General features: G+C 42.3%; 1 protein-coding gene and 1 long non-coding RNA gene across 2 annotated transcripts in view; one reads left to right on the top strand and one right to left on the bottom strand.

Annotated features, from left to right (window-relative positions):
- Nucleotides 1-20,034, top strand: part of SVEP1 (sushi, von Willebrand factor type A, EGF and pentraxin domain containing 1) — a 123,153-nt gene extending 103,119 nt beyond the window's left edge. The window contains exons 41-50 of the mRNA XM_017816355.1: nucleotides 209-272; nucleotides 962-1,135; nucleotides 2,075-2,248; nucleotides 2,703-2,876; nucleotides 3,242-3,418; nucleotides 4,934-5,104; nucleotides 10,150-10,245; nucleotides 12,901-12,996; nucleotides 15,740-15,833; nucleotides 17,467-20,034. Coding sequence (XP_017671844.1) covers nucleotides 209-272; nucleotides 962-1,135; nucleotides 2,075-2,248; nucleotides 2,703-2,876; nucleotides 3,242-3,418; nucleotides 4,934-5,104; nucleotides 10,150-10,245; nucleotides 12,901-12,996; nucleotides 15,740-15,833; nucleotides 17,467-17,497 — 1,251 coding nt within the window. The 3' untranslated portion in view covers nucleotides 17,498-20,034. The remainder of the gene's footprint in view (nucleotides 1-208; nucleotides 273-961; nucleotides 1,136-2,074; nucleotides 2,249-2,702; nucleotides 2,877-3,241; nucleotides 3,419-4,933; nucleotides 5,105-10,149; nucleotides 10,246-12,900; nucleotides 12,997-15,739; nucleotides 15,834-17,466) is intronic.
- Nucleotides 5,249-8,073, bottom strand: LOC108498126. The gene is made up of 3 exons (XR_001875075.1): nucleotides 7,977-8,073; nucleotides 7,731-7,827; nucleotides 5,249-5,458 (listed from the first exon to the last, which is right to left on the bottom strand). It is a non-coding gene; the product is annotated as an uncharacterized LOC108498126 (long non-coding RNA).
- Nucleotides 20,035-23,857: the final 3,823 nt, after the last annotated feature.

Here is a 23,857-nt window from a genome sequence, read left to right as displayed (position 1 = left end):
AAAACTAACTGGTCCTACAAAAGTTTGATTTAGAATCACTTTGCAGGAAGTTCTACCCAAGTAGACTTGAGCTGTAGCATTTAACTTTCTCTTTACATGGGTTGCATGTGAAGAGAAAACCTCTTCACTTTGCTAGATACTAAAGTTGACGGGAGAAAAGAGTTAACTAAGTAAAGTTGTTCTTTGAGCGTTTTCTTTTCTTTCACAGGGTGATGCAGAACGGACTTGCCAGGAAGACAAACTTTGGAGTGGCACAGTGCCGGTGTGCAGAAGTACGTTCCACCTGAGTCTTATCACTTAATGTTGGTCAAGGGTGATATTACACAACAGAAAACACTAATGCACGTTTTGCTTTATAACTCATACTGTCTGCATTTACCTAAAAATTTTTGGTAAGTACCACTGTTAACAACCTGGAAGAGTTGCAGAATTACTGGTATGTGCAGGTAGTAGTGTGAAGGAAATCACCTTTCTGCCTTGCTCCTGCTGTCTGCTCTGCAGACAGCTTCCAGGTTCAAATAGTTTTGATGCTTGAGGTCATGATTTTTGGGGTCACTGAGGGCCTCTGAACACATTAGTTGCCAGCAGTCACTGGTACTTAGCATCCTCAAGTGTAACTCTATTAATTCTCAAAGGTACTTCACTTCTGTGAGATGTCACTGGCTGCAGTGCCAAAATAGGAGTTTCTACATAAATGTTTATATGGACTTCAGCTGTTGGCTGAAAGTGGCAACAGTTCCTTGAGGCTTCCTGCCAGCACAGCCACAATAGATTTTCTGTTTAGCAAGAACTGGAAACACCAAGCACGATTCTGTTCTGCTACTCAGTATCAAATATCTGGCAATGACCAGACAACTGCTGTGCTCTTTCCCTATTTCTCAGAGTAAAACCTGTGGAGAAGCTGTGAACAAGACAGGCCATGTATGTTATGTTTGATTGGAAAGTATTGCTTACGTTACAGGAGTATCATGTGGACCCCCAGACACGATAGAAAATGGATCTGTTCAGGGAGAGGAGTTCCTGTTTGGCAGTGAAGTTTTTTACAGCTGTGACTCTGGCTTTGAGCTACAGGGACCAAGCCGAAGGATTTGCCATGTTGACAAAAAGTGGAGCCCTTCTGCCCCTATATGCATCCGTAAGTAGCAAGCAGCGCAACATGATGTCCAGGAAATTTAAGAGCGCTTTGGCTGGCTTCCTCTGTCTTCCCCTGCAGCAGGGGGGAGCTGTAAAAGGAGGAGCCAGGAGAAAAGCCAGCAGAGAAGTTATCATTGGCAGCTCCTCACTGATCTGAAGGGAGCTCCTTTTGGCACATTAAAATGGCATAGAGTTGTGCTCAGGTCAGTAGAGTGGGAGTGAGGCCTGCTGTATTTGACTTGTCTTGCACTGTATTCTGCGGAGCCTTGGACATCATGTTTGTCCCTGCCATGCCAAAGCTAATATATCCTGGCCACTTCTGAAGACCACGACTGTGCTCCATAGGATCAAATCTTGGATCACTGTGCAATAGAAGATGGCTAATTGTGGGAGCAAGGAAAGAAGGATTTATTACTTATTTCATACAGCTTATAAATAAAATGCCAATTATAGTCTTTACAAATAAATGATTTTCTATCTTCTCATGGTGGTATCATAGTCCTATCCCTTGCATTCTTCTCTCTCACCTTTGATGAATTTGCCTGGTCTCCACAGTGTGGGACAAGGGGTCAAGATCCTTCTTAACTAATGTCATCTTGAGATGATCTTCTACTGTAGGGGAGCAAAGGAGACCGCAAATGCAGCATCTGGCCTACTCAGAAGAAATATTCCACATAGCTCTGTTGGATTGAACACCTCAGAGCTTGCAACAGCATCAGATACATTTGGGCACATTCTCATATGTCTGCTCAGTGTGAACCCGAGGAGAAAGAGCAGGGAAGGCATTGTATAACTCTTCTCCACATAATAGTTCACAGCTTCTTGCTTGCTGTCTTTCCATCAATTCAGTGTGTGAACAGAGCTGTCAGACAGTGTGTAACTGACAGACAGAATAGCCTTCATTGTGTGTATAAACCCCAAAAGTTTTCTTCTCTCCTAGAAATTACTTGTGGGCTGCATCCTTCCGTAGAAAAAGCAGAGGCCATTTCTACAGGAAGCACATACAGAAGTAATGTAACCTTCATGTGCAACTCCGGATACCATCTTGTTGGGCCCCAGAATATCACATGTCTTGCAAATGGGAGCTGGAGCAAACCCTTGCCATTGTGTGAAGGTAACTGTTCAGTTTCATGTCCTTGCGCATTCCGATCTGGGATAAGCAACAGCTCCTCCCTTATTCTTGCATAACATATGATCCAGGGATTATGTTTCTAGAAATTGTTCTGTAATGTAGGGTTTCTGGATTATCTGTCAGTATCAAGAAAGAACATTTTACATGTTCTGCCCTACTGACCCTGTATGAAGCCATAAATGTGTCTTCTCTTCCCCATCACTGACACATTTTACTGACCTGAAAAAACATAAGACTGCAGCTTTTCACCATACTGGGAGGAGCTCCTTCTCTGGCTTGGCTGCATTTCCTTCCCTGGGCTACTGAACTCTCCCTTAATGTTCTTCATGACTTATTAGTCTGTGGCTGCTTTAAACATATTGTATGACTAATTTAGGAATTGTTGGAAGTCCGGGTCTAATGTCAAGCTGAATTAATGAGACCTCTGTCTTTGCAGAGACCAGATGTAAAGTTCCAGTTTCCTTGATGAACGGGAAGGCAATTTATGAAAACAATACAGTTGGCAGTACAGTAACATATCTCTGTGAGAGGGGATACAGCTTGGAAGGAGAATCTGCAGCAGAGTGCACAAGAGATGGAAGATGGAGTAATCCCTTACCTCTCTGTAAACGTATGTGTTCACTTTGTAATGGAAAAGGGGTCTTCATTTGTAAGTATTACAGGCTACTCTTCCTTTAAACTGGCAGTAAATCAAAGCAGCTTTCACAGATCTTTGTGGAAATGCCGTGTAATTTTGTTCTGGACCAGCCATGAGCAGCATTTATTCTTGTACTTTAAGAAATAGGTTTGGCCTAAATTGGGAGATTTGTTGGTGTGCATCCCGTTTTTGCAGAGGAACAAAGGGAACACCTTCTATTTCTATTGCTTTTCATATGATTTGGTTTTGAAATCCACAGAAACTGTTCTAAAGTGTTCTCTTCCTTCCATCCCTTTTTCTTCCCTTCTCCTTTTCCCTCACGCCCTTTCTTTGAACAGCAAACCCTTGTCCTGTGCCTTTCATAATCCCAGAGAATGCCCTTCTGTCCGAGGTGGATTTTTATGTTGGTCAGAATGTATCCATCAGGTGCAGGGAAGGCTACCAGCTAAAAGGGCAGTCTATGATCACCTGTAATGCTGATGAGACCTGGACTCCAGCAACAGCTAAGTGTGAAAGTAAGTACAAGACATGCAGTTCCGCAGGGGTTGGTACTTTCCAGAGAATTTGTGACCACAGCTGTATCACACAGGAGCTTGGCAACACAGACCTGTCAGCAGAGCTCTCCACCCAGATGCAGGCATTCTGGAAAAAGAGAGCTTTTGTTTGCCATTGCCCTATTGAGAGATGAGTCACTCTGAAAGATCCAGGCACATAAAGATTACCTAAGAAGCTCTATGGAAGAGTTATGTTTTCTTTCTTTGCAACAGAGTTACTTCTTTAAAAGGATCCAGAGTACATCTGTGTGGGTTGGTGCCCCAAGAGCATTCATCCTACTATCTACTAGGCCCTTCTGTAAATTTCTTCTCAATTTACCTTTTGCAAGCCCTGGAGCTAGGATTTGTTGTTGGATACCATAAATATCCTAAGAATGATTCCTGGGAGATTATGAGTGACAAGACAAGAGTTGTAGCGAAGGTGCTGCCTTTTATTTTATTTACTGATACCGACAGAAGACGTCATGTCCTTTTGCAAGCACCTCTGAAAGTCTTTTGGCTTCTTGCAGGCAATATTGTTTAGATATGTGGAATCATAGAATGGTCTGTGTTGGAAGGGACCTTAAAGATCATCTAGTTCCAACTCCCCTGCCATGAGCGAGGGTGCTGTTCACTAGATCAGGTTGCTCAGGGCCCCGTGCAACCTGGCCTTCAACACTTGCAGGGGTGAGGCATCCACAGCTTCTCGGGGCAACTTGTTGCAGTGCTTCACAACCCTCTGAGTAAATAATTTCTTCCTAACATCTACTGTAAACCTGCACTCTTTCAGTTTTAAAGCATTGCCCCTTGTCCCATATCTATCTGCATTTGCAGAAAGTCCCTCTCCCTCCATTTTTATGATTCATTAAGATACGGGAAGGCTGCAATGAGGTCTCTCTGAAGCCTTCTCTTAGCCATGCTGAATAACCCCAGCACCCTCAGCCTGTCCTCATAGGAGAGATGCTCCATCCCTCTCATCATCTTCTTGGCCCTCCTCTGGACCCGCTCTAAGAAGTCAATGTCTTTCTTATGCTGAGGACCCCAGACCTGGACTCTGCTCCAGATGGGGTCTCACAAGGGCGGAGTAGAGTGAGATAATCACCTCCCTTGATCTGCTGGCCACTCCTCTAGTTATGCAGCCTGGGATACAATTGGCTTTCTGGGCTGCAAGTGCACACTGCTGGCTCATGTTCAGCTTTTCATCCATGAGAACCCCAAAGTCCTTCTCCACAAGATTGCCCTTGATGACTTCTTCTCTCAGTCTGTGAGGGAAAGTGTAACCCACGTGCACTGCTTTGCACTTGGACTTGTTGAAGTTCATGGGGTTGTCATGGGCCCACTTCTCGAGTTTGTCCAGGTCCCTGGACACCCTTTTACTGATTTATCATCACAGGTGTGTCTCTGGCTCCTGCCCTGGACAGCATTGTGTCCAGGTTTAGAAACTGTATCATGCAGGCATTGCAGCTCACCTACCTGTGGATTATTTCTTTTGTTTAGAGATATCTTGTGGTCCCCCAACTCACATAGAGAATGCTCTGATTCGTGGTAGCTTCTATCAGTATGGAGACATGATCACCTATTCATGCTACAGTGGGTACATGCTGGAGGGGCCCCTGCGGAGCATTTGCTTAGAAAATGGAACATGGACAACACCACCTACCTGCAAAGGTAAGACTTTTTTAATGAATAGAAGCATATTTTAACTTTCTGTAAGCACAGAGCTTAGCTGCAATAAAAATTAGATTGAAATTTTTGCTAGTTTCAGTGCAGTCATAGTTTCACTCAGGGCATTTAAAGTCCAGGTTGTTGCTTTATTTCCAAGTGAGAGAGGGCTTCTACAGTTTTGCTCTTAGTCCATGGTAATCTTTTAGTTTCTTTCACTACAGTGTTGTATCACAGAGGGAGGATCTTTTATACTGTCATTGTTTGTAAGAAAATGACAGAACCAGCCATCTTTTTGACAAGCTGAGCTGTTTCAGATAAGCGCTGCCAGTCAGTTTTTCCACAGTCAAAAATCAAGCACTGCAGAAAACAAAATAGAACAACTGGGTGCTTAGTCCCTCACTATGTTTAAAGTGTGACAGCTCTAAAAATTGATTTGCAATAAAACAAAGACAGATTGATACAGCTCACTAAATAATACACACTAAGTACTGATAGAAAATCCATGAGTTTAACCATGGATTACCAAAACCAATGTCTAGCCTGTCTACCCTTGACATACCAGCAGGTATATGTAATCTTTTGGTCTATTGAGCTAAAACATTCACTTGTTTAAGTTACAGAATTAACTCTTCAGTACAGAAGATTCAAATAAATAAAAAGTTTTGAACAGAAAATGGGGGAAACAAACACAAAACATATGAGACAATAAACGCAACACTTAAAAATAGATATAAGCGTATTCAAATACTAACTTAAAACCATGGAGAAGGTGTAGCAAAAGGGTTCCGGGCTTATAGGGAATTGGTGGAAGAGATATTGCCATCTACCATATCCAAATCAGAAGCTTGACTAGCCTTCTGCTGATGAGTTAGCTCCACCATGGAGTCTTATTGGGGAACAGCCACCATATGACAAACTGACCTTTAGGTATTTTGTTTAGAAAGCAAAAAACCTTAGGACACATCAGTAGCCAGTCACAAGAAGCCCCATTCTCTAGGCTTGAGAACTCACACAGAAGAGAAAAGGTTCCAGAACCCTCACCTGGGAACAGTGGAGCCATTATCCGAGTTGTCAGTTTTGTATCTCCTCCTGCAAGTCTCAGCTCCCCATGTCAAAATAGAAGCAACAATTCTTCCTCCCTCAGTGATTTTCTGTTTAGGTCAGAAGCCCTTTGGAGGTGGAGGATTCTATACTGTGCTAAGCCTGACTAATCAAGAACCCCTCATCAGTTTCTTTTTTTTGGTACAAATTCTGACAGCAAAATGTTATGAATGCTAAGACCTAAGCTAATTGAGTTGCCCTACTCTATGAAAGCAGGCACTCTGTTAAAATTCTGTATCTGATTATGTCTAAAAATCACTGATCAGTTGGCCATTTTGAGGAGACCCAGAGCCAAAGAAGTGGGCTTGTAACTCCTGAACATTTCAGGAATCGAGAAGCTGCTCCTGGAAAACTGTTTTCTCTTGTTTTTGTAAACAGGGCTTGCCATTGCCATTAAGAATCACCCACTGAGTAGCCAAGTAGAGAAGATCTACAGTAAAAGCACTAGAGTTATTTCAGATGTCATGAGGTATCCAAAAGTCCTGTTAGAAATTTACATTCTCAAAGCACCAGGCCATTTTTGAAAAGTTTGTAAAGTTTGAAAAGTATGTCTTCATTTCTTTCTAAACTGTGATGGCTACAGAATTCAAGGGATCTCTGCATAATAGCTACTCTGCCTAAGATAGAATTCACTAGCAAAATTATTTGGATATTATCTCTTTAAGATTGTGGCACTTCAAATTCTTCAACTGCCCCTTTATTATCGCCAGCATTACTTTTTGTTTTTATTTAATATTTATTAGTTACACAGAACCCACCTACGTTATGCCAAGGAATGTAATTTTGTGCTAAGAGAGGTTCTTGACAGTGGGTATCAACAACCAGGAAGGGCTGATCTGCAAAGCATTGTCCTGTTTGCAGTAGTGTGAAGTCTACTTGGGCTGTTCAGAGAAATATGTATTAGGGAAAATTATTTCAAAAAAACAAAGTGATGAGGTGGATAGAAGATGAGGGTGGAAAACAAAGCAGAATAACCTGTGTATTAAGGGAGGGGAATAACAATTTGCCCCCTCTTTTCACCTGAAAGGGGAACTAAAAAGAACCAAAGGGGGAACTAAAAAGAACTAAAAGTGTTTCTGAGAGGACTGTCCTGCATTTTCATGATACATGGCAAAATAATCTTTCAGCTGCTTTTTAGTTCATGTGAGTGATTTGCCTAACAAAAGTCCTACAGGACCCAAGCCTTTGTGGTCTACATCAGAAGCAACATGAAAGCGCTCTTTGTAATGACTCATGCTGCATTTCTTGTTTATGGCTGTATGAGTTGATTATTAATGTGTCCTAAGCCTGCTTGGAATGTTCTGTCCTGGTTGAACAGGTTAGTTAACGTAAATATTATAATTAAAAGCAGACTTCGTTAACTTCTTAGGAAAGGCTCTCACCACAGCTGCACTTGCCTGAATCACCACTGGTTAGAGGTTGCAGGCCAGATTCTGATCTGAGTTTCAGGGGTGGAAGTATTAGCCTGGATCTCCTGATTGTAAATACCTGCAGGACTCAGCAGGCTGCACAGATGCACACAGCTTACCTGACTCCAGTTTTTTCTTTCTGAAGTCCTCTAGAATCTGTCTTTGTCTGTTTGCCCTCTGCAAACATCTTGCTGACCGGGAGTGGTCAGTGTGGAGCTGCCAACCAAAAAGTTCATACCCCATCAGCAAACAAGAGCATTATGAGAGGGAAGCTGAGGCCTGGAGGAAATTGTTCACTTGCAGCCACAGGGAATCTTTTTGGCAAAGCTGAGAACAGATAAGAGAACTTTTTTCCCCATTCTTACCCATGTTTGTCTTGCAGCAGTGCAATGCTTCTGTGTCCTGTGAAGATAACTCACAGGCATGGACTTACAAGATCTCAAAAGATTGATACCATGGATGTGAGATCTACTACCCGTAGCTGAAGTCACAATTCATGGTTCCTATTCTCTCCACAGCACATCAGGACTGCATTTGCCTTGCTTGCTTTTACAATAGCCAAAAAAAAGATAATGAGATCCCAGCGTAACTTCCAGTCCTGTGCCTTTCTCTAGTCTTGTCTGTCGAGTTAAGAATAATCCCCACAGCTACAGACAAATAGTCCAGACAAATAGTCTCTGCTTGCCTTAATTGGTGTATAACAAGTGCACACCTAGGGATGATACTGTCTCATTCAGTTTCACAACCAGGACCTCAGCAGAAATCCAGGAATAGCCTGTCTCTGCCTGAGATCCTGGATTGCGCAGTGGCATGGAGTTTCTGTAATTCATAAAAATTTCTGTACAGCAGTTTCTGTAACTCTTGGAATATTTGCATCTTCTCCCTTGACAGAGAGAGAAAATACATTTTAGAGACCATTTTTCCTGGGCTTTGAATTTATTGTGGGATATCATTTCTACACAAATCTTTTATCTCATAACCCTTTATACATTCATGGGATATTGTTTAAGTGGTGTGGATCACACAAAGCTTTAGGTGGTGTTTCATTGCACAAAAGAAATCTGTTTGGCACGTTATTCTGCTTTAGTCAACACCCAGCGACAAGCTGTCTGTGTAGTAATAGATATTTTTACAACAAAAATTTTCAAAATCGCCGTTAAGATATTGCAACTTCTGCTAACCTGCCAGAGCCCAAGGTCTCTTCCCATTCTCATTATCAGCTGACACTTGATGGGAAGGCTCTTGAGATTGAAAAGTAAAATGGCAGAGCTTTGGCCTCATTTCAACAGAATCCAAGATGTAGCTTGTAGCTTGGCATGGCTTAGGTCCAAGAGTGACTCAAGTTTGGCTCTATGAGGGGAAGATTTGCATTCTTTCCAGTGTGAATTTCAGGTCTGAACAGTGTTTCAGTGTGCTAATCCACTGTCTATATTTAATACTAATATTGAACGTGATCTGAAACACTCAAAGCCTAAATGCATATTTTGCTCACCTAGTAACTAATTAAAGATATGATGCAATTAGCAGTTCAGATTGAGTTTCCTGAGATTACTCTGTGCTCATAACTACCACTAATTAGATGTCAGTCTGATTACTTATTTGTTCTGCAGCATCATCTTGAAGCCACAGTTTTTGATCTTCATAGTATGTACACCAGCACATAAAGGATTGTACTTCCTTTAATGATCTTTATGTCTAACATGTTTGTACATAGCTTGTCACCTGATTTTGTAAAGTAGTCCTGGTTTCCCTGGATATGTGAGCCAAGATAGGGTGAAATGTTATAGAAAAAATGATGAAGTCCTAAGTCTGTTCCATCCAGGCAACATACTAGGCTATCATGATGGAGTCCACCCCAGATTCCTCACTTTTATGATCATGTGCTTATTAATAGGTATGCAAGCCAAGCAGTCACACTTCGGGTTCCAGCATTAAACACTTACTGTGCCACTGCTGCACCCGTTTTGGTCACTTCTCATTATGCTGGATGATAGTGCAATAAAAATTGCTTGTTCTGCTACAGTGTTTAATTTTACTTTCAACAAGCCTTATATTATGCCAGACAGCGTTATCTTGGTGTTTCATACCAAAGTCAGAAGAAAGCGTGATTCTATTCTAGAGTTAAATTAGAAGGCATGGGGGGAGGGGAGAGGAGGGTAATAGTTTTCTATGAGATAGGATATTTTTCTTGTTTTACAAAGATTAGTGGGGAAAGCAGATAAAGCATAGCATCAGCCTTGAAACATTGTCTAAGTAATTCACCCAATTTTGCTAAAAACATCTATGTTTGCATTCTTGTCTTGGACAATTTTTGATTGTCTTAGTGGTTCCCACACTCTGGCTTACAGTACCTAATCAGACACACAGAGACAGAAGTAGCCCTTGAAATGAAAATCAAATAATGCTTCTTTGGGAAGTGCAAATGCGCTTGTTTGTTCTGCTCTAAGCTTTACAACTGCAAAGATCTGTGCAAGATGCTGAATGACTAAGCTTCTAATTCACCGTGTTGAGTTTGTGATGAAATTGTATTGTTTTAAGCTGTCTGCCGGTTCCCGTGTCAGAATGGTGGCGTCTGTGAGCGACCAAACGCTTGCTCGTGCCCAGATGGCTGGATGGGTCGTCTCTGTGAAGAGCGTACGTATATCATCCCTAAGTGTAATTTTAAGGATGTTGTAGGTAAGACAAGTGAATTCAGTGCAGTGAACCAGCTGGAAAAAATAAAGGCATAAGAGCCAAAACCAGAAAAATCATTACTATATTCTCCTTGACAAATGAAAGAAACTGGTGGCTTGCTTCTATCCCCTGACATCTCCAAACCAAAATAAGCACTTTTTTAATTGATGTGATTTTGTTTGTGGGTACTCTTTCACTATGGTTGAAGAACAGATTGCTTCAGTTTTCCAAAGTCTGTTTTTAGTAGCAATACATGATAGTTTTGGGGAACAGGGACAAGAATGAAAGAGATATGAGTGTTCTACTGATGGCTGCATTACTCTCTTGGCTTCCTTTTCTATCAGTCTATGATTATGAATCTGATCATTAATGTTCAAATAATGCAACATGTCCCCTTTTCCACACTGTCCTTCCTGGTCTGCGTACCTGTACCCCACAAATTCTGGGCTGGCTTTTCATGTCATGGTCAGAGAAGTGGATCTGTTCTGGCTAAAAGAGTAAAATCTGACTTAGCTCTGTCAAAGATTCCCTGGGTGACATTGGGAATACCAGTTTGAGCCATGTTTCCCATTTTCTTCATGGTGGTCTTAGCACAAGGAATTTGGGAGGTTTAGCCCTTTCATGTTGGCATAGCTGCTGCATGAGAAGTCTTATTGCTGTACATATAGTAAGGTATAGGTCTCTGTGGATAAAAAGGGAAAGTACCCTTACTGTGTGTAGTATTTGGTATGACCGTGACATAAAGCTTTAGCATATCTAAGAACATCTGCAGCAGGGGTGGTGTCACTGTCCCTGACTCTGAGTATACATGGAGACCTACAAAAACATGTGCAGATTCTCATGTAGTTCTTGGAGAAGAATGTGGTTCAAGTATTTAAGATGTATCACATCTTAAAATGGTCCTCTGAATCAGCCTCTGAAGTTTTCAAGTCTTCTCTGTGCAGTGTCAGTTCCACATGGCACAAAATACAGGTATGATATGATACAGGTTTTGTCTTTCTACAGTTACAGAAACTCCAGCTATGTGGTGCATTCACACAGCCCCTCTTTTTCTGTGCCTGTGTTGTCTGTCAGTATCACCATAGCCACACATGCAAGCTCAGCCCTGCATGTTTCAGTTTCAGCAGAGGAGGATTGAGACTTGTGTCTGACAAAACTGTGTTTGGTATCCCACAATTGAGTTTATTAGCTTACCATCAGTAGTGATACTTGAAGCATTCTCCAGGACTAGAGGGCAAATTTTTTTGTCCCAGTCATTTTGATCTGTTGTCCCAACTCAGACCTTGACAGCTGACTAACCAAGATCACACTTCATGCAGATACAGGCGCTAGCTCTCTTCTATTTTTTTACTTTGGCATGGGCAATTAAGAGAAGGGAAAAGAATTCCTACAACTGGTTAGTGCCACCTCAATTTTGCAGCATTGCTTGTCAAGCAAGGTGCACCAGTGAACAGATAAGATAGGTTTAGTCTTTGGTGTTGAGTTCTGGAAGTCAAAGGGATTTTGAGCACTGATCTCTCAGGATAAGGCCACAGTGAGTTCTGACAGAATTCAGTCATCTTGTAGTTCACAGTAAATTTCACAGAAAACAAGATAGATTAATCTTCCTGAGAGAGTCCTGACCACTCTAAAAAAATACACAGAGCACTACTAGTTTAATAACTCATACAAGTATGTCTCGGTGATACAGGTTAGTCCTGTGAGCTCCATGGGAGTTCGCTATTATTTTCTTGTCCAGGCTGACTGCATCTACTCAGCTGGCCCTCTGCTGTGCAGCAGAAGAGGAAGAACTCTGCATCAGTGCTCTGCAGCTCCCACCCACCCTCCCAGTATAAAACTCTACTGAAAGTGCCACTCAAGGATCCAAATTTGAGACCCAGCTCAACTCTTGCTCTCAGTAGAGCATTTTCACACAAGTACTTCATTCATTTAGGGTATTGGAGATGATAGTTTTGTGAAGGTACTTAAATCATAAACACATTGAACAGTTTTGCAGATGTGCTCACAGGAGCAGCATAGCTTGATTGGTGCTCAGTCCAGAGGCCATCAGCTGCTTGGTGTATACTTTGTTTTTTTCCCGGAGCTTCCAGCTGTAGCCTGTTTCACCCAAAATGCCTTATGTCAAAGCCATCTTTCCCTGCGGATCTTGTGGTGTCACCTGTCGCAGCACATTTTCACTGGCCCAGACCAAGTGCTTTCCTGTGGGCAAGGCATAGATTAACTTGTTTTGGATATTACATTGTGGGAGCCCAGAGAATCCATGCATGAACCGATTTTGTTAGCCACCATCACAGAAGTGGGCAATGTCTATGGATATTACAAGTGAGAAACAAGCAAACAGCCCTGGCTCATTTCCTGTGAACACAGAGCCTACAAGCATCTGAAGGACTCTAGCAATTTCCCCATTCTGTCCATTTCTTTGTCATTACTCTTTCTCATATCTGGTTGCCATGCCAGACATATTTACTTCTGCCTTGTGGGTAGATCTGCTCAACTCTACTGATACTGCATGCAAACACTTTGAGGGGTAGTACAGTCTCTAATTAAACATAAGTTGTTTTCTCGAACACTTTGTTCTTTATTTTCATGGGAGATAATTCTGCCTCTTCTCCTTAGCAATATGTATTCTGCCATGTCTCAATGGAGGTCGCTGTGTGGCCCCTTACCAGTGTGACTGCCCCCTTGGATGGACTGGATCACGCTGCCATATGGGTAAAACTTTTTACCGTGGTTTTTTTTTTGCTTTTTATGACTCTACTAGCAATAATTAGCACAGTTCACTAAGGACTTACAGAACTCCCAAGCTTCTCACAGGAAAACCCAGTCCTGCAATAACATTCCTGGATGATTTGCTGTCCCCAGCTGTAAACTACTTTCTAGGAAGTCCCTGATGATTCTTTAAAATGCCCAGAAAATCTTGCTTCCAAAAAGGACAGATAGCATTCACAAGCAGTGCAGACAGCAGAGGATTTCCAAGAAAAAGAATAAAACTAGACTGTCCATTCCAAAATGTATTTGAATTTCATTTTCATCTTCAGTACATGCAGGTCACCATTAAACTCACAGACAAGCTGCAGGTACTACACAGGTTTTTCACCACATAGCTGTCTGGTTTGGTGGATTCCCACTTATTGCCTGAGTACTGATGCAGGGAATAGAGCACAGCAAAGCAAGGATTTGAGGGTGGTTGAGTTTAATGGGCACTTGGTATCTGGGTACTTTACTTTAGGTATCATCTAAGTTCTCTGAACAAATTTAACATGTGCTGCATTTTACTAAAGATCTTCCTTGCACCTAAACCAAGTCTGAAGGGCATGGAACACACAGAAATAGTGAAGGGTAGCGAGAGGAGTGATTCTAGGGTCCAGATTTGTGCCCTAGCAAGTCAGCTTGTGTGAGATGAGGCTGACTGCAATTATGGATAATATTTGAACTCAAGTTTGGAATATGTGGTTCCATATCAAGACTGAACAAGTGTCAGTTTTTGAAACACTTGTGCCTGTGAAAACAGACATAAAATTCAGCAACTGAGTGATCACTGAAATGTCTTTCAATCGTTATTAAATCTCAAACACCAGTAAATATTAGCTCTTCTCAAAAAATTATTTTACATTTTCTTCACTGTATTTTTATTGTCCAGGTGCACTTTAACTGATTTTTAGCAGAGACTTAACATGAAAGCCTAGTTTTGCTTTCCTACAAGACTTTGAAGTGGCTGATAGGGTGAGCTGGAGGAGGAATTAATGCCTGTTAATGAATGTTTGTATTATTTGTTTAACGGGTAAGAATAGTGAGTCTGGTGGATAAGCTGTGTGATGCACTGCAAATACAACTATCCTTCAGCAAATTAAAGTTCCAAAGTGAACATTTTAACTCTGAACTACTGTCTTTTGAAGGGACTCTTTCCTAGAACATAATGCATCATTTCCTCTCATATTTCACAAGCTTTGCAGCTATAATAGGTGCTTAAGGAGGATAGATGGCTTCTTAGCTTTTGGGTCAGCAATTCAGATCTCTTCAGGCTTGACTTGTTTTTCAGCAGCTGAAGGAAAAATTGTAATGAACAACTGCATCTGCGTCAAGGCCCATTCATAAAAGCTCATAACCACTGCTTATGACATTTTTAAATCAATTCGTGGTTTAGCTACTGGTATTGACATTTTGCCATAACAGAGAAATATTTTGATTAACTGATGGTCTCACAGGAATAATTATGTGCATAAAGTGAGAGCTAAAGATGTTTCACTCATATGCTTCATTCCAGAATCAGAAGTAATTTTCAACATGACCTGCTTGGTGCACTTAACTGCATAGGCATGATCTATCTCTATAACCTCCTACCACTGTTCTTGTTTGGCCCAGAGTATTGTATTTCTATCTCCTTTTGCATTCCTGTGATTACTCATTTCCATTTCCTGTAATTCCGTATTAATCAGTGTTTTCTGATGCATATTCCTTGCAAAAATATTACCCTACGTTTGTCCTCACTGGTATCTTTAGGATTGTCCTCTACATATGCCATTATTGGCTTAAAATTCTTTCTGTTTTTCTGCAAGATAAATGTCTGCATTTGAAGGACCTCATTAAGTGAGTCTCCAAATCTGTTCTGTAAACTGTGTGCTTCTTTATCTTTCAGTCTCAAAATTGATAGGAAGACTTGAAGGTTTGACTTTTGTTTGGTTACTTGGTATCCTTGGGTTTGACTGTCACACAAAAGCATGTGCAGACATTTCACTGCTGGGTCAGCACGACCTGTAGGGCAGACTAGTGTTTGGTCTCTAATTCAAGTGCCTTGCAATACCTAATCTCACCTCTTCGGGCTATCCAGTGTTTTTCAGGAACTTACTGTCATTCTCTGCTTCCTTTCCTTGTCTCCATGCAGGTGCCATTTTGTGAAGTCTTACTCCTTGTGTGCTGTGATCTGCAAAAGAGTTTCTGACTTTTGGCTTCTTCTGCTTATTCTGTCTATTTCTATACTTTTTTACCATGTCTAGTATCTACTTGCCCTGGCTGCTGTTTAGCTGTCACATTCCTTTCAAAAAAACATTTTATTCCTAGAAATTCTCCTGTTCATCTTCAGACTCTTGTAGTCCCTCCTCCTGCTTCCACTTGCATTCTTTTTTTTTTGCTTTAATTTGCGGCAAAAATAACATAATTTTTAAGCCAATGTAAAATTATACACTGTCTGTTTCATCCAAGTCATACACTCCAGCAGATAGCAAAAGCAGTGGAAGTAGTGAAATCACATTCAGCAGAGGTGTGCTTCTAAGGCTGCCCTTTCCAGAGCAAAACATCTTTCACAACAGACTGACAGCTGATGTTTAATGTTGCAGTTTTGAGAGCAGTCCGTTCTTAACAGAATAATGTCAGATAGATTTTCAGTGCGCTGTTCCTTAATCAGCTTGCTGTGGGTGTGCTCATTAATGCAACTTTGTGTGTGTGTATTTGTATGCAGCTGTTTGCCAGTTGCCTTGCTTAAATGGTGGGAAGTGCATACGACCAAATCGGTGCTATTGTCCCCCATCGTGGACTGGACATGACTGCTCTAGGTAAGTGTTGCTGAGCACTATCCCATAGGTAGGCTGAATCACACCCTACTGAACTCTAAGTATGAAGAATGTGCTATTAATGTTGAGCATCTCTAGATCCTGCGAATCAGTGACCTTTAGATGGCTCATGATTTATGGGCAGTCTGGAAAGACCTTAGAAAGTACTCTGCAAAATAATTGCCAACCTTCCAGAAAGGTTTACTTGTAAGCAGACAGGCACACCTGCAATGTTGAGACTGATTTTTCATAGTGTAAATGTAAGTGGGTTTTTGAAATGTAATACAGAATGTTCTTCAGGAAATTTTGGTGGCCTACTGTTTACTAATGTTCATTTTGAGCTGTATGTGCCTCAGCTGGGTTCGTGTTTAGGACTAGGGTCATGCAAACAGATGTTATAAATAGTAGGTCTTCTTATACCCAGTGTTTAGTGATGTAATCATCTAAAGAGTACAGCTCTGTGCCCCTGAGGCAAGTCCCAGTTCTAATCACCTGGCAGCGCTAAGGCCATGAAACATGTGCAAGCAAAAATGCTTATACTTCGACTCACACAGGCTGCTGCTGAACACATTGGCCATTATTCTGGAGAGCTAAATAAGAACCAGATGAATATTAATATTTTGCTCCAGGAGACAGACGAAGCCTGTGACATTGTAATATTTTTCTAGTCTTCTTTCTGGACAGATAGTGACAGATGTTCCTCCCTATCTCTCTGATATGCAATTTATCTTAAAGCTGTAGAAAAGATGCTTGCTTGAGAAACTGTATTGTCCAAAATGAATAGTTTTCATTTGTCAGCTGTGATTATATATGCCTTAGTGAAGCAACTTAAATGTATTGCCAACAAATAGTATCCAGCTTTAGACTAAAAGGTACACATCTGAAGTTTAATAGTATTTCCATTTAGGACATGAAGCAGAGAAGCCCATATCCAGTGGATATAACAGCCGAAAATAATGGATTTTATTTCTGAGGCAAAGCAAAGTTTCAGGCTATTACCAGACTGGACTCTTCTTGTTTTGTCATTTTGCTGGGGTTTTTTGTCCAAGTCCATAGCTGTGTGCAGTATTGTGAAGTCTGAGAGAAGAAGGGTCATTAATCCTGCAGGTTTGCGGTCTAGCAGCTTGTCCCTTCAGGAACTGTCTGAGAGGAAGTTTCCCAAACAGAGCTAGGTGAGTGAAGGGAATTAGGACAGAAACAAGCACTGAGATCTGTTTCATAATTTGTTAAACTTTGGCCTCATCTGCTTGTGGTTCTTCATGGGGTATGATACCATTTTGAGGACTCAAAAACCATACAGGCAGAACAGGAGTAAATGCCATGAGAGCAAAGATTTGCTGTTGCAAGTTAACAAGGTATGATTTGTAAGGGAAAGCTAAAAGGGCTAAAAGCTTTTATCAGCATCCAGGACAAGATTAGCTCTAAACCACCCTGTGATGAGCCATGACTTAAATTAAATGTCAGATATCTCTGTTTCCCATGCCCAGTCTCTTCCCCTATCAATATGCCATATTAAACTGTGACACTCTAATCCCCGATATAAGTTAAGACACCATCCTCTTGTGCCTCACTGATCATCTTGTTTGGTATGTTCAGTACAGCACTGATTTTATTTTGTTTGGGTTTTTTGATGCAGGAAACGGAAGGCTGGATTCTATCCCTTTTAACATCAGAGCAGCAGTTCTACATTCAGATATCTTTCTTCAGGCTAGGCACCATTGGAATCTAATGCATTGTAAATCAAGTCCATTGCTTCCCTTCCCCACCCCCAGCTCCCTTGTTTTGTATTTTATTTTGTGATACGTTTTTACAATACCTTTGAATTTTTAAAGAACTCCTCTGTATTTTTCATTTACAAAAGTATTATCAAATATATGCTGCTACACAGACATCATACACACATACACATACAAATGTAAAGATTCCTACAGTCCACTGAAGGGTTGTGTAAAGTGAAGTCCCTCCCATTTCTTACATACAGTGAGCTAATTAAACTGTCTTATACTGCCAACTATGATTAAACGAAATGTGGCAATTCTGTTTACCAGCTGCCAAAGCATACTACTGTCCAGCAACTCAACAGTAAAGAAGTGTTACACAGGGCTAACTGAGCCACCAAACTGTGCATTGGGCCTGTTTCTGAAGTTAAGTTGATATAAATTATAACTACATGTGATAAAGTCTATATTGTAACCACAGTTTCTGGTGAGCATAAGAAGAAGATTCTGTAAAGTATTTTGTGTGACATCAACTTAGTTGGAGAGTTATTTAATGGGAGGCATCGGCATGAATTTTACCTGAGATGTCTTGGTAAAAATGTAAAAGAGACAAGACAATATCATGTCATTCAGCGAAAGATGGACCAAGCCTAGCCAACAAGAGCCTTTGAAGCTTTTTGGCCTACAGGCAGTTCAGGTGTAGCTCTAAAGCTGGAAAATCTAGGATCCAGCAGTGGGAAGCAGGTGGACCACTGAAACTTGCACTTTCTATTTGCCATGGGATTCACCACTGGCTTGTAACCACCATCCCTTTCCTGTGCAAATGAAGTACATATCTAGCAGCTATCTGCCAGGTGAATGATTTAATAATACCTGGGGTTTGGGTCCCAAAGTTCAACTGCCCTTAAGATGGAGGGAGAAGGCACCAGTTGCATTTACAGGTGAAACTTCACTATTTCCTTGCCAAAAGGCTGTATTTTTGTTATGCGGAACCCTCAGAAAACTGGAAAAGGACTCTCTTGAGTACACACATGGGCAGAAATGCTCAGCTGGCTGAGAAATACTGAGAGCACACATGCTGTCAGATTTCTTATTCTCAGACTGTTGATCCCATTGCATCTGAAGATAGCACACACCTGAATGCCATCATTAAGTCATGCTCTGTTGAACTGAGATGCTAAGATTTACGTATGATTAAGTAGGGTGGTGGAATTACAAGGCAGAAATCACATGCATTTTTCAAAGTCACATGTTTGGTAATTGTTGTCAGTTAGCAAAAAGTCTGATCTATGAAAGAAGTCGTTAAGAGTCAGAACCTGAGAGTCATTCATCAGAAGCTCCATTTTTCCCAGTAATAATAGAAAAGTGTAACTTACAGTCAGCATTGGGAAAGAAAAAGGAGAAATAAATTTCACCTTCTGTAGCATTCCTGCTTAGTTACCACCCCCCCGAATAAGAGTGCGCACAACTGCCCCACTCCTCCCCCCTTTATAGATGTACCTTCCTTTTATGCATGAACTTGTATACAGGAAAGTGATACTACACCAAAATGAGCTCACAGTAACAGGGCTCTAGTAAATACTGACACATAACTGATGGCTGTTAGCCCAACACCAGAAATGGGGAAGAAACAAACAAGTGAATTTGTGAGCCAGTAAGAGCTTTCAGCCAATTAAAAGAAAAACAGAGAGGAAAGAATAGGAGTCATTAGGGGATCAGATTAATGTGAATGTAGATTCCTTCTCAGTGGGAGCTGCAACCAGCTGAAGAGTTGTGGTTTTAGCTCCCACAACCTTCTTTTTCTAATGGACTCTGCTAGCACGTAGCAAAAATCTCCTGTCTCCCAGCTCCACAGCCACCGATGTTTACAGCTTCAACTGAAGTTAGTGTTCAGTAAGTAATGTCTGCATTTCAACCCATAATCTCCACCATTTGTAGGCACTTTGTTCCTTAAACTCCTTGCTGCCTTAACAGCAAATGAAGGGAAACTGCAGTGAGCCACACAGGACTTCTCAAGGGAAAGAGTGTACAAGTGAGAAAAGCAGATCTTTATTTATATGTCATTCTCATGGTTTTGTCCCTTTTCCAGTGTGTTTCTCTGGTATGTCCCCTGACTCTGCCCTGGTCATCTCCAGAGCAGAACAGCAGTGGTGAGGAGAGAGCTTAGAGGTGGCAGGACATTGTTGGAGAGTTAGGGCTGCAGGATGGCTTTTAGCACCCCAGCTTCACAATAGTGACTAGTACATGGAGTCCCGAGATCAACCCAGTCAACAAGTTTCATAAGGAGATGTGGTGTTAGGACAGAGTAGCTGAAACTAGAAGCTGTTATATTAGTGTTATTGATGATGTTTTGATACTTGCTGGAATACTTTCCCCTCCCTACCCCTTACTGTATTGTCATTTATGTCACTGCTTGTTGTGTGTTTTAAACGACTTCCATGTGATGCACTTTACACTGTAAATAAAGTTGCACCCTGTTTAGTACCCATATGGAGACAAGATTGCATTCTTTTCTTAATGCCTCACAACAACAATATTAACCTACTCTTTAGGACCTTCTGGCAAAGCCCACGTATCAAGGAAATGCAACTCCACTCAAGGGAAAACACAAAATAATTGTCAGCAATCTTAAAAGGATGTGCTGGATTAGTCCAGATTTGATCTTCAGATAAAAATGCACTTGGCAGCTAATTTCTCAAATCCTATCTGCTGCTAGGGCATATTTTAAAACCTGTAAGGGCCAGGTTTTAAAACCTGTAAGGGCCAGTCTCTTTACCACTGGCATAAAGAGATGGATTAATACCTGCTTCGCTCACTGCTTACACCTGATGGAGATATGGCTTGTTTTGTACTGCACCAGTACTGGAATTTTTAAAGCTATGGGGGCACCATATTCATGGAGAGATGAGGTAAATTTGTACTGTAGCAGAAAGAAAACTTTGTAACTCAAACACCACTCCTCCAAACAAGGACTGCATATGATATAACAGTCAAAAGATTTAGGGTGTGGAATTTTTGGAGGTAATATTGTAAGCCTTTCGATGTTTTGATACACAGGCATCAGTGGAGACTTGGAAGTGCAGAAGGCGGTCAGTGTTTCAAAGCCAGCAGCCCAAAAGGTGGTGTGAGGTTACAGACAGTGCTGTTAAAGAAGCCCTGAAACTTGATGTGTATCTTATAGAAAAGATAGAAATTTACATCTCAAATTTGCAGTACTTTAAATACTGGTGATAATCCTGAGTGGGAACAGCTGGGCTGCCTTTGCATGTGGACTCATATCTTGTGCATGCTGTAGAAATACAGAGCACTGCCTTATTTAAAAGGAAGTGTGGTAAGAACAGCCTCTTTCCCTGGCCCTGTTCTCTTTGTTATGAAAATTCAACAAGCTAAAATGCTGAAGGGAGTCTATTGACACCTGTGTCTCTCTGCTTGGAAATACATTGGAAAAGGTTTGAGTGTTGTCTCTCATCTCACAGTGGGGCACTGGACAGGGTTAATGTGTGCCAGCGATTGTTACCTTAGCAGATTGAGCAGTGATCTCTTTTGCACCTCAGCACAGGACAGTTTGTGCATCTCTGAATTGTTTTAGAGCAGTTTGGATCCTCACTGCAGAAAGGATCCCTAGTGCTTTTACCGCACTGCAGATTCTTTTCTGGGAGAGCATACCCTGACCACACATTTCCTGCAGCGAGAGATGGGCATTGCAGTACCCAGAGGCAGACCAGGTAGAATATGCAGTACCATTATTGATCTATTTCTCCAAGGTTATTTCCATTCATGCGCGTGATGCAGAGCACTTCTTCACGTATCCGTCCCATTTATGGCAAGCTCCTCTCCCAGGAGCCAGGCTGCACTTCCATTAGCCTTGCTTTGTAGGCAGACATGTCGCCAGTACCTACCAATATCAAAGTCTGCATGCCTACCACCTCTCCCTGCTGAGCCTGAAGCACTAAAAAAGCTGATACTCTTCATAAGCTGATTGAGGTGGTTCTTCAGTGCAGGCTGGTCCATCCTGCCAGATGTCACTCATGTAGGTGGACAGTGTGACCACTTTGTGCTACAAGAAGCACCATGCATGGTCTAATGAAACAGACACTTGAGTTTCTTCCAGTGGAGAGGCTGTGTCATGACAAGAAAGTCAATTCAAGTCTTCCCATTTTATGGGTGAAATGAGCCCCTCCTTTTCCACTAAGGTGCTACAGATTTTAAAAAGACAGATGAGATTTAAACATGATTATCATCTTTACTTATGGTAGGTGTTCTGCAGATGTCATTCGCACACCTCATTCCTAGCTCAGTGGACCACCACTCACCTTAATCTTTCCAGTTTAGTGTCTTTGCTGAATGTAAATCCTCCTCTTTCAAATTTTCACTTGCAACCAACATCTGCTGAACAGATTCTCCTGAAAACTCAAGTTCTCTCTTTATCTCCTGAAACTTTGAAGCTATGACAATGTCATTCGGCCCAGACCAGCACCAGTTCTGTTTGCACCCAGAGCTTGTGTGCATGGCAAAGGCCAGAAAAGGAGGCTGCTGTGCAGGGACAGGTTGTCACTGTGATGCTCCTGTCCTGCACCACCTAGCAGGCCAGGAACATGGTAAGGACTGACCCTGCATCTCCACTCAGCACTCTTCTCTCCTTGATGACGATTTACTGTGCTTTTCCCAGCAGTCTCAGGAAATCAGTCTGTCCTTTTGCAACCAGGTGGTAAAGAACAATCACAGCAGTCTGCCACTCCCTGCTCATCTATGCTCTGCAAACAAACCCAGGGCTTTCCCAGTTGGCTCTTAGTCATGCCTTCACCTCCTTTCCCCTCCTAACTGCTTCCACAGAGCAGTCCGTTTATTTTGCTCTGTGTTCAATATCCTGGCTATAGTGCTTCCTTCACAGTTGGGAGTGGCATAATTTCTTGCAGCTTACTCAGAATTGACCAGGATTCATTGGATATGAAACCAGCAGCCTCACTGGCTGGGAGGGAGGCACAGTGGGAGGGGTGATGAAGCTGTCCAACTGATGGTGCAGGCAGGCTGGCAGGCTCTGCAACACACAGCAACAGCCCTGAGAAGCTGAGCTCTCCTCCAGCTGTTGCTGCCATGCCTTGCCTTGCCTTGCCTTGCCTTCCTCTTGCACTCCCTGGGCATCCTTTTCGTTTTACAGATACAGGCTATGTTTGCCGCTGTAGGGGGGGGGGGTGTGTGTGTCTGCATTTTCCAGACAGACACTGAAAGTATGGATCTGAGGCACATCCAGATGGGCTTGCAGTAGCTGGGGAGATGATGCTGCTCCCTTCTCCCCCTGCTCTGCAGCAGTCTGGGTTCATCCAGTGGGCACCTGCCCCATTGCTGTGGCTCACAACTGATTTGTGCAGCATTGTCCATGGGGCTGCAGCTTGATAGACAATGTCATGAGCAGTGTCCTGGGATGGTACACAAGACACAGGAGTCCAGCGATGTGCAGAGATGCCATCTACCTCTGTGCAGAGTAGGCAGGTCCAAAATATTGCTCAGTGCCAAGGGAATTATAAAGGGAATTACTGTCCTTGGCTGTTTCTGGAGCGCTCTAATGTCAGTTGGGAGCCGCCGAGCCACACAAAGCACCAAAGCCAGGCTACATGACCATCCCCAGCTCAGCCAGGGAGATAAATGATTCCCCAAGCAAAGGATTGATTCACAACATGCTCTACAAAAACCAAAACCTCTCAGTTGGACCTTATCCTGGCTCTGCTGCGGCCTGTCTGCTCTGGCAGAAGAGGAGTGCAGCCAGGCACTAACACCAGGCGCCAGGCATGGGAGCCCAGGAAGGGCCATAGTCCATCCCAGGGAGTAGAATATGGGCAAAAGTGCCTGCAGTCATTATTGGCAGTGTTGAACAGGGACAGCCTTGCAGCTCTGCCCAGGGAGAACCTGGGCATGACTCCAGACCCGCGTCACCTGGCATGGGGCATTAGGGGAATTCCAGTAAGGGAAAGTTTTTCCATGCTGGCAAAAAGGGGATGGCAAAATGGGAGACTGTGTGGTATGACAAGAAGAGAAACCTCAATCATCATGGCTAGTCTTCACGAACGAAGTTTTGGGAAGGGCTCTACCCACGTTTGTTACAAGTGCGTTGGTGGCTACAGAGGCTAATATGAGATAGACAAGTCCGGTTGCAAAAGGCACAACAGAAAGACTCCTTAGATGGTAAATTCTGCAAGACACAATTCTTTCTGCATTGTCTTTTCTCCTCAAGAGTGATTCTGCATGCTTTCTCAAAGGCATCAGCAGCGTTATAGATGGTGTGTCTCCAGACCTCCCAATTGGAGGCCAGAG

Source organism: Lepidothrix coronata, unplaced genomic scaffold (genome assembly GCF_001604755.1).
Source record: "Lepidothrix coronata isolate B3197 unplaced genomic scaffold, Lepidothrix_coronata-1.0 Scaffold55, whole genome shotgun sequence".
NCBI classification, from domain to species: Eukaryota; Metazoa; Chordata; class Aves; order Passeriformes; family Pipridae; genus Lepidothrix; species Lepidothrix coronata.
This window is presented reverse-complemented; position numbering and strand designations above follow the sequence as displayed.